This window comes from Acipenser ruthenus, chromosome 20 (assembly GCF_902713425.1).
Source record: "Acipenser ruthenus chromosome 20, fAciRut3.2 maternal haplotype, whole genome shotgun sequence".
Classification (NCBI taxonomy): Eukaryota; Metazoa; Chordata; class Actinopteri; order Acipenseriformes; family Acipenseridae; genus Acipenser; species Acipenser ruthenus.
Window position 1 is genome coordinate 19,162,202 of NC_081208.1, and position 10,908 is coordinate 19,173,109.

Below are 10,908 nucleotides of genomic sequence, written 5' to 3' on the forward strand. Positions count from 1 at the left end.
TATTATGCATTTCTATAGGCATGGATACTGCCAATAGGGAGTACGCTTGTTATATGTAATTATTTATTTATTTTAATTAGAGGTCGATTATTCGAACATTCGACATTTGTGGCACTGGTGTATTCGAATGTCTTATTATTCGAAATTCCCACACCTAATACTGATGGCACATATTCGCAAGAAATTGATAATTATGAGCATGTTTACCTTGAAGCGCTAAACCCGGTCATTTTAACTGGTTATACAATACATATTTATTTATCAAATACAGCCTATAACCCTGCCTGTCCTTTTCAATACAATCAGTCCCGTAATCAAGTGGCGTCTACCTGTCTATATTTTTTGAGTCTTGAAAAACATGCCACTCTGAGTCATAGGTACCCCCACTGTTTACAGCATTGCAGGTTCGTTCTCAGCTCTATGCACAAAACAGTGGCGATTGGAATCGATGGCAAAAAAAAGCCTGAGTGGAATACTATAATGCCACAAAAGTTTGGTGTGGATGTGCTGGACCAGATGGCACGACAGTATTCAGTCAAAGGCAGATCTCATCGGTGTCCTGTGGCTGTATTTTATAACATTTTGGACCTGGCAGCCATCAATACAAAATAGTTACTAGTGAAATGTTTATTTTATTTATGTTTTATTTAAGTTTTTCTTGTTTTGTACTGCTCCTTTTGAAAAAAAAATATAAATAATATATATATATATATATATATATATATATTTTTTTTTTTTCCATTTAAATATGGTGTTTTTGCTATGAAAATGTTTGATTTGATGTTCATAAATAAAACTTTTGAGTTTTATACGATCATTTGTCTTTCATTATCATATTACAGCTGTTTAAAAAGCTACCGGTTAAAAAGACCGGTTTGGCGCTTCTAGTGTTAAAACAAATTAAATCGCTTTACTGTGTGAAGGATGTAGTCACAATCTCGGAACTTCCAGGCTAGAAACTTTCAATGAAACAGTGCTGTACAGCACAGACCGGCAATAAGGCAATACAAACTTCCTACCCTGGCTTGGCTGACGAAGGCGTTGTATAAATAGTAATATAGAAAGGAATGCACTAAAGATATGTTGTCAGCAACAGGAAGAAGAGCTGAAATACAAGTTTGCTTTTCAATGTGACTCATTTAATTTATGAAGAAAAACCACACACATTTGCTTTAAACCATGTTCAAAAAATAAACCTGATATCTACCCCCCCCCCCCCCTTTTACAAAGGCACTGGCAAATAAAATGGAGTTTCAGTGACATACATAGCCAGAAACAATGGTTTTCCCATACATGTATACAAGTACGTCTGTAAAATACATCCCCTGTCACGCCTGTAAATTCAGAACTGGAGCCATCGGTTTGATAAGAAGTTTTTGACCATGGCATACATCAATATCTATTACAGAATAGTACAGAATACGAATTAGCAATGAAATGTTTAATCACATTTTGATAAGCAATTCTCCAGATATATCCAAAAATGTATCTATCTACCCAGAATTCAATATTCAATAAATTAGCATTACAATTACGCTAAGTTATTACCAAGTTTCATGACAATTGGAGAAGTGGGTCTCTGGATACAGCCAAAAATGTAAGTGTAGCATACAGATGTATGGATGTACAAACAGGATAAGGGTGTCAGCTAAGAAAGAAATAATAATAATAATAATAATAATAATAATAATAATAATAATAATAATAATAAATAAATACACTCCACCTCCGCGTATTCCCATCGCAAGGGATATACGACTTTTTTGGGGAAAAAAAAAAAAAAAGTAACTGCAGGAATTTAGTTAATGTTTAAACCAAACTTTGGAAAACACCTCAGAAATTCTGCCAATTCTCAGAAAACCTGGTTCTTCTAAAGTCAATCAACTAATAAATTAATTAAACTTTTCCCGTGGCTTGTTATCGGCAAACAAAATTATGTTACTTCCCTTAAATTTAACTTTTCCTGCACTTCAAACTGGCATGGTTTAAGGTTTCCGCATCCTGTCTGCCTGTATTCTTTTTTTGCATTATGATTGAGCATCTCCATTCTGGACAAAGTTGTTACTGGCTGAAGTACTGTAACAACTGAAATCCAATACAGACCAAACATATTACTATCACACATGGAGTTTATTGTTAAAAAACAGGGATATGCATCTGCTCAAACATGAGTCATTCAATATCAACTCAACCAGAGCCGTTGCCCGACCGTCTCAGATTTTGCCAGAAAAATTCACCTGGGGGTTTTCGGGCCCGCTGAGTTCAGAAACGCTAATCATTATTTATTTATTTTAATTTCCCCAGCGAGCTGTGACCTGGCAAAGGTCAACCTAAAGTGAAAACGTGACCCTGACCAGAAAGAAATCACCCTGGGCTCAACTTAGACACTACCATCATGTGTAGCACCTCGTTTAACTCGTAACGAATAGGGCTTGAGAGAAAAACATACCAGGAGCACCTAATTCACTTTTTGCAAGTTGCCAGACGAGGTGTAAGCGACGACTTCTTTCTGGTCAGGGTCACTTTTTCAATTTACGTTGACCTTTGCCAGGTCACAGCTAAATGATTAGAATTTCTGAATACAGCGGGCCCAAAAACCCCCAGGTGAATTTTTCTAGCAAAATCTGAGGACAGTCTGGCAACAAAATGCCCCTTTTCTGGTTCAGGTGCCGTGGAATGACCCGCATACATATATTTCATATTTAAACTCATTCCTAAGACTCCATCAACCTTACACACACCTATCCAGATATGACGTTTGGTGTTTCATTTTTCAATATCAGTAACATGATTGATTTACAAAAGTACAACAACTAAAAGATAAGGAAACTGTTAACAACCTTGTCTGACAGCCCAATGGAATAATGACACCTAACATGCATTATTCCTATTGTTTCCTATTTTTCCTATTTTTGTTTCAACAACGTATTTAAAAAAAATAAAACCATTATAATATTATAATAAGAAACATTAATATTTACCTTTGGCATGCAAGAATGGTATGCAAACACCACAACCTCACCTGTCACTTTTTTTTTTTTTTTACAGCCTGTACTAAATAAAATGATGACGACACCCAAGCGCCAGTACTTCCTATATTGCACCAGCTCAGAAACAATACTTGAGGTGCTGACGTACTTTAAAACAGATAACCTATCAACAAGTATATTTGCTTGTTGTATAAGGCAAAACAATACTATTTGGTCTAGAAACAGGTACCAGCAGAAATGTTCCTTTCACAAATCTATTCATTAATAGCAAATTAAACAGACATGTCAATGTTCAGCTGGAACAAATTAATTGGTGTCCAAAGGTACAGACATCATTAAATGCAAAATGCTCTAATTCAGGTTGATATGATCATTATTATTATTATTTCTTGGCAGACGCCCTTATCCAGGGCGACTTACAATTGTTACAAGATATCACATTATTTTTACATACAATTACCCATTTATACAGTTGGGTTTTTACTGGAGCAATCTAGTTAAAGTACCTTGCTCAAGGGTACAGCAGCAGTGTCCCCCACCTGGGATTGAGCCAATGACCCTCCGGTCAAGAGTCCAGAGCCCTAACCACTACTCCACACTGCTGCCCACTTAGGAAACGTGGATATGCATGTACAATATATAAACATGCTTCAACACTTCTACTAAGCAGTGTAAAAATTGTTGTGTAAAATATTTGTGTTGGCTACGCTCTATTGGCAGTGTTCACAGGTGTTAATTTTTTTTTGTCCAAACCATATGTGTGTCTTTATCTATAATCTACAGATAGCTCTCTCTCTCTCTCTATATATATATATATATATATATTGAAGAAAAGTAATTGATAAACTGAAAACTCACTATTTTAATAACTAGCTACAACATTCCAGCTTCCCCCTTCTTCATATAGCATGGTAGAATTAAACTAGTGAGTTGTCAGTTTATCAATTACTTTTGTTCTTCATGAAGCACTATAGTTCAGGTGATTGATGAGTATCCTGACTAGGGGTAGGGATTGTACTGCCCACTTTTCCTCACTCAGACCCCTTACTTGCTAAATATCCTGGTATCTCTGAACAGAAAATCATGAGAAGGTTCAAAAAAGAAAAAGAAATACCATGTACATCTTAACCTATGTATATATATATATATATATGTATATATATATATATATATTACCTTTAAAGAAAAAAATATGCCACATAACAGACAAGAGGAAGCAGGGCGAGGTCCAAAAGGTTTTATAGAACTACTGCTCTATTGGACGTTCCCCTTTGTTATTCAGTTCACAGAAAAGGTTATATTTCAGGAGTATGGAATTTGTTTCAGTTTTATACTTCTGTTGATTTTTTTTTTTCACTTGAACTTTAGAAATACTAACAAAGAACATGAAGACAACCGAAAATGATTTCTAGTCAAACCGCTTGTCACTTAATTTAAATTTCTTAAACTATTTCAGAATGTAGCACTATTTAAAGTTTGATATTTATGAATAAAGACTGACTGAACTGCATGCTCCCCATTTCTGTGCTTGCACTGAAGACCTCAGACTGCTAATCTCCTTGCAGTCCCTAGGTTTCTGCTTAAATCTGCTGGATCCAGGTCTTTCAACTGAAATGGCCCTTGCCGGAATCAGGGTTTTCAAAATAAGTCGCAGACTGCCGGAATCCACTGCCTAACACTATATTTGCGCCGGCTACTTGATTAAAACATATTAAGATTATTTTCGGGTATTACCATTCAGTCAATTTTTTGTCACCTTACAATCTTGTAAGGTGATACATAGTACATAATAGCTAAACATATGTGCCCCCAAAAAAGTGTATTCCCTTTGTTGTGATATTGTAAAAATATGTACCCAAGTGCTGGGGGTTCATGTATAGAGGCTGTACTCCTTTAAGAAGACAGGCATGATGGGATATCAGCTGAGCCCCTTGTCAGCTGATAGACAAATGCTTCAGTGCAGAGAGGTGCTGTATTAACAGCAGCAGAATACGGTAACGCCAGTTTCATGCAACAGTTGCAGACCACTAGTCAAGCACATGCTTAAACCATCCAAAATTGCGTAAAAATGCACCATTTTAATCCCTTTTTTCAAAAATGTCCCAGTGGGAGGGGGGACACCTTAACACTAACTGAAAACCCTGCAGAATATTAGGGATGCAGATGCAGGGAATGTTTTTAACCCTTTGCAGTCCATTTATTAAGTGCGTGTCAGGCGCGTCAGGTCCAATTTATTTTCACACGTGCAGTTAATTTTAGACGCGCTGTTTAAAAGTATTTTTTTTCCCACAGTCAAACGGGTTTAAAAGGCCCTGCATATCAACAAAGCACTCACTAGGCATCTCCAGCCCCGCCCCACCCTTTTGTGCGCTATAGCTTTCACATATACCAAGAAATAAATAATAATAATAATAATAATAGTCGTACATAACGATCAATCATCTCCTGATCACTCGTTTTATCACCAAACGCCTCAATAATGCGATCCAAGTCATTATTTTATTACTATAACATCTCAAAAAAGCTCTGCAAATGTCTGTGATATTCTCTGAGCGCTGATGCAGTATCAGCCAGCTTGTTTCCTTATGGCCGCCGTTATCTGATGCCAGGGGCAAGTATGACTATTCATGAAATACTCCCTTTTTTTTTCGGCTTGTCTCGGCTCCTGTCGCTCCCACTCGGCCATTGAATGGTTTTCTCGGCTTTTTCCGGAGAAAAAACGACTAGAAACACGTTTTTTGCGTCTTTTTGGACCGGATAGGAATAATTGCAATGTCGCACCAGGTCCGACATAGGACCGCAAAGGGTTAAACATAGGCTTCTTTTTTACAACCTGGCTTTTGATCATTAGTTAGTACTAGACCAGGGGTGGCCAAAGTTAGCCCTTCCAGTCTTGGTCTTTGCTCTAACGCTGTTCTAAATAGTTTAATTAAACCAATTAAACCTCTGTCCAGACCCTAAAGTAGTTAATTATCTGATTTTAGCTGTTAAACTTGGAGTGGAATGGCCCTCCAGGGCCATGGTTGGACACCCCTGCACTAGACCCTTATGTTTATTTTGTCAAAGCAGTCTGTGATTGCATGTATGGGCTTGAAAATGTGGTGCAGTGTGGGACTTAACAGCAAGACCATTTGGAAAAATCTGAAACTGTTTGCAGAAAGTCTAAAATCAGCTGAAAATCTATTAAAATTATTGTGGGAATGCTTACCTTGGTGGGGGTGGTGATCTGGGCTTTGGTTTCTCCTTCTCCTTCTCCTTCTCCTTCTTCTCCTCCTTGTCCTTCTTCTCCTCCTTGTCCTTGTCTTTCTCCTTCTCCTTTTCCTTCTCCTTTTCCTTCTCTCCTTCTCTCTTCCTTTCCCGTGGTCGCTCCTTCTCATCCCTCTTGAGGCGATCCCTCTCCCACTCCTCTTTCCTGCGCTGCCTCTCCTTTTCCCTCTCTCGTTCCTTCTCTCTCTCGCGCTCTCTCTGTCGCCGTTCCCTCTCTCGGTCTCTCTCACGCTCCCGATCCCTCTCGCGCTGCCGGTCTCGAAGATCCCGAGTGTCCCGCTCCCTCTCTCTTTCCTAAAGCAAAAAAAAGTCAACCTCCATCATTGAACAGTCGTGGACGCAGAACCCGAAATACACCAGCGTTTTTTTCTTTACTGCTTAGTTATTCACTTCCATCACTTACCCTGTAGGGATAGGGCTCTGTTTCTGTGTACTGAACTCTGAAATTCTCATACTGTCCACCTCTCCATAAGCATTCCATTTCATAGTCATAGTAGGGATCAGCATAAGGATCATTCCTAAAAGGGAAAAGGAGAAATAGAGAATAAGTATTGTTTAAAAGAAAGACAACAAGAAGCTGAGGTTTGAAGAAGTATCTCAAGTCAATCATGAATCATCAAGTTTCCTTGGTGATTCAAAAAGTTTATTCCAAGGCTTTCACCAAACAAGATAATTTACTGTGTTTGTCAGTATGTTAACAGTGTTGGGACAAACATGGGTTTTTCATGTGAGAATTTTCTACCCAAATTTGTATGAATATTTATTCAGTGCCACTCTGTGGAAGCTCATATTACCACAATGGTAAGACAAACAACTCAGCAAGTCTTACCCATAACTGCTTGTATCCCTGTACTCCATATCACTGAGGCAGCATTAAGAAAGAACAAAACAAAACATTAAGACTGCAGAAACTGCAATACTGCTGTAAATTGCAAGGAAATCCCTTTGCAACTAGAAGTGAAATGCAAAATGAAACAAAGCAGTTCAAATTAGACAAGACCAATTCCCAATTCATCTCCTCTGTGTCTCTGCTTTCCTTACCCTGGTTCCCGGATTTCTCTTGTTATTCGGTAACTTCTCTCTCTAAAGAAATCATTCTCTTTGTCAAAATCCCTCTCATCCTCTCCAATGGTGACGTTAAACCTTTTCTCCTCGAAATCGGGCTCCTGCTCTTTTCGTATTGTTGCTTTCTTTAGAACCTGCGAAAGAAATGGTAAACTAATTAAACCTTGTTCAGCCCAGCTTTACTAGGGAATGGAGGGCACTATATCACTGTTTTTATTCTAGCTTGCTCGGCCAATTTTACAAATGCTTTCAAAAGCAGGTCAACTCTGGTTTTGAAGTTTTAATACAATGGCTTTACTTTAGAACCACAAAAATAAACTTCATGAATTTAATGGCAAACATTTTGCCAAGAAGTCTTTTTCAATTGCTACGATTTTCATAATATTTAGGCTATAAACTTTCAACTGTTGACTCCATCGCCATATTAAAATATAGAACTATGTGGAATCAGGGTTGCAAAGGTCACAATATCACACAAGTTCTACATAAAAAAAAAATGCTGAAAAGACGTATGTGAAGTACAAAAAAGTAGATTTCTTTTTCTAGTTGAGCAGTCTGTGCTGGATGCAGTGGTTACCTCTTTAGCGTGTCTGAGCCCCCTTTCCCAAGCACTCTCCGCAGGGGGCTCCACTGGGGGCGGAGGAAGGATTTCTTCAGCTGCTGGTCCTCCCTACAATGCACAGCAAAGGGAAACATGATGCACTGATGTCAAACTTTTTTGTTTTTTTAATTTCAAAAGGCTTGAGAAAGTATACTATCGCCACCTGCTGGTTTACAGTTGAAACTTAATATTTAATTAATTTACTTAATATCCAATTATGTTCTCTACCATTCTCCACTGTTTCTAAAAATTCAAGAAAAATGCCTATTCTGAAAACTCTAGTGTTGCATTGTGCACTGACACCCAATTATCATGCCTTTTTTGTTTCACATCAACTGAAAAGATCTCTCAAATAATCATTATTTCTGTCGCTCAGACAAGTAAAACTTTGGCAACAGGCTCTTGTACTGACATTTACAGCTGGTTGTATTCCTACAGGCTATGGTACCAAAAGTAACATTATGCAGTCCATGATTAGTGCTAGTAAGTAAAATGTTTTTAGTTGCAATCCTATGTATTTTGGGAGTCATATTAACATGCATACCCATGGATTTGCTGGCATGAGTGGGTGAGGTCCTGCAGTAGGGCCCCCATTAGGAGAGAAGGGGTCAGGTTTGGCAATGAGAGAATAATTTCCTTTATCATTTACCCCAGGATGAATAAATCTGCAATTCATCCCCCAGGTGCAATTACCTAAACATTTAAACAGAAAGACAATGATTAGCACGCTATTGCATAGAAATTACATTATAATGGATTTTTATTGCCAGGTCAACTTGATTAAATAAAAGAAAACAAGTGGAATAAAAAAAAGACCTTGTACATAATTATTTTGTCCAATTACTTGGTTCAACCACTTTAAATTAGTAAAATGTATTTATAAAACCAAAAGGGATACAATACTTTTAACATTATGGAACCCAAAAATATTACCCTTTTAAACAGAATACATTTAATAGGCAGAAAGGAAATTACATTTTTTTAAGCAAGCCTTGTTTAAACAGCTATGTAGGCACTTTGAGTTGAGAGCTTAAGAGATTAAAGTCTATTTTGCATTTTCTTTCATTTTAAAAACTAAATCTAAATAGTAATGGTGTGCCCATCAGGGACAACATCTCAAAGAGTGCCATCTGCACCACACAAACTCACAGAAAGTCAGAGGACCTCAATGTGGCAACCACATTGGATCAGAAGTCAAAAAGTCACCAAAACATTTACGATTGCATCCATTCCAATACAACATGCCACAGTGTTAAATTGAGACATGTAGTCAAAACAGTTGTTATTGATGCATTACCTTTCTAAATTTGACTGTAGAATACAATATTTACATATCCCAAACTATTAAATCAGAGAGGCTTTCACAGGTAGCTTCAGAGAATCGTAGAAAACACTTGTTTACCAATTGTGAAACCAATCTCTAAAAAGTTAGGTCTTTATCATCTTGTAACCAGTAAGTCGTATGACCACAATGACACCAGGGTTCTCTCCAGGAATTCTGTAAAGCCGGGCGGCAGAACATTATAGCCGGAAGCACTTAACGGAAAAATAAACTTGCTTTACCTTAAATATATAATACAACAAAGAATTTGAATAATGTGTTGTCTTTCGATGACTATATCTGGTTGCGCTTTTGTATGTTCTACATTTTCTTTTTCATTACTGTTTTTTAATATGGTAAATTAACATGCTTATTTAGGCACTCTACGATTTGACTGGGGAAAGATAAAGTAGGGTTATTGGAGTTCACAATAAAAAATAAATAAAGCAAACAGTAACCTTTTCACTTTCCTTTTAGCTTAATTATTGAAGCTTATTGCTTCATTTAAATTGTTTTCTTTATGTTAAGTTTTCAGGGCATTTTGTTAATGCACTTTTTTTTTTTTTTTTTAAACACAACAGTATTCACACACGTTTGGTCACCATAACTGTTGCATGAAACCAGAGTAATAATCTAGCACCTCAGCACTTAAGCATTTGTATGTCAGCTGACATCTCGCTTTTCTTCTTAAAGGCGTACAGCCTCTATATATGAACCCCCAATATCTCTCACAATCACCTGGGTACATATTGTTACGAAAGCACAACAAAAGGAATACGCTTTTTTTCCTGGGTGCATAAGTATAGCTGTTATGTACTATATATCACCTAACAGTACATTAATCAGACAAAAAATGGACTGAATGATAATACCCGAAAATAATCTTAATATTGTTTTTATAAAGTAGCCGGCGCAAATATAGTATTAAGCTGTGGACTGCACCAATCGCCGGCTTATTTTGACCCCCTGCATTCATTGTTACTATTTTTGAGTTTGAAAAATAATTGGTTATATTTATGTTTAGCAGTCATTTTCAATGTTTTAGCTTCTCAAAGTGCTTAGCACAGAAAACCCACCCCTTAAACTCTCTGATTGATTAAATGTTGTGTCAAGACGTAACACAGCTGTCATGTGGTTCCAAGATTTTTTTTTTCACCCAGCAGCGTGCAGGTAATCTAGTCTGCTAGAAGCGCAATCAGTCCTTATTGTTAAAGGCACAGTAGCATCTGCAAGACGGGCGGATCGGGTTTTTTCAGCCGGGCGGTGACAGCCACTTTGCCGGGCGGTCCACCTGGCTGAAAAGGCCTGGGGAGAACCCTGGACACCCATATCCAAGTGACAGTTCAAGGCTAACTATGATGACCATTACTTTTTGCCAGAGGAGTCTATATTCCCAGAGTCACATTACATTTGGTCAAGATTTCCAACAGTTGTAATGATTAGGTTTTCGCTCATTTAAATTACCATTAATGTCACAATACCTGTACCTTTCATGAAAAACCTGCAGATGCGGCGAGGTCTGATCCACCTGTCAGCTGGATCTTTCACCTCTCCCTCCTCCAGGTCGTCATCCTGGAAACAACACAGTTTATTTAGTTTTTCAGTTCTCTGCACTTCAGCAGCTGTATAGCAATATGCATTGGTTCACAGCGATCAATGATTAT

At 37.6% G+C, this 10,908-nt stretch overlaps 1 protein-coding gene across 7 annotated transcripts in view; it reads right to left on the reverse strand.

Moving 5' to 3' along the window:
- Nucleotides 1–10,908, reverse strand: part of zc3h18 (zinc finger CCCH-type containing 18) — a 31,456-nt gene that overhangs the window by 16,617 nt on the left and 3,931 nt on the right. For 5 of the 7 annotated variants that reach the window (XM_058993600.1, XM_058993601.1, XM_034043198.3 and 2 more), the window contains exons 3-9: nucleotides 10,732–10,816; nucleotides 8,468–8,616; nucleotides 7,900–7,992; nucleotides 7,299–7,456; nucleotides 7,087–7,119; nucleotides 6,661–6,775; nucleotides 6,199–6,551 (exon numbers count right to left, since the gene is read on the reverse strand). In XM_058993600.1, the coding sequence (XP_058849583.1) occupies nucleotides 6,199–6,551; nucleotides 6,661–6,775; nucleotides 7,087–7,119; nucleotides 7,299–7,456; nucleotides 7,900–7,992; nucleotides 8,468–8,616; nucleotides 10,732–10,816 (986 nt within the window). The remainder of the gene's footprint in view (nucleotides 1–6,198; nucleotides 6,552–6,660; nucleotides 6,776–7,086; nucleotides 7,120–7,298; nucleotides 7,457–7,899; nucleotides 7,993–8,467; nucleotides 8,617–10,731; nucleotides 10,817–10,908) is intronic. The other 2 variants (XM_058993603.1, XM_034043200.3) reach the window with 1 other exon arrangement.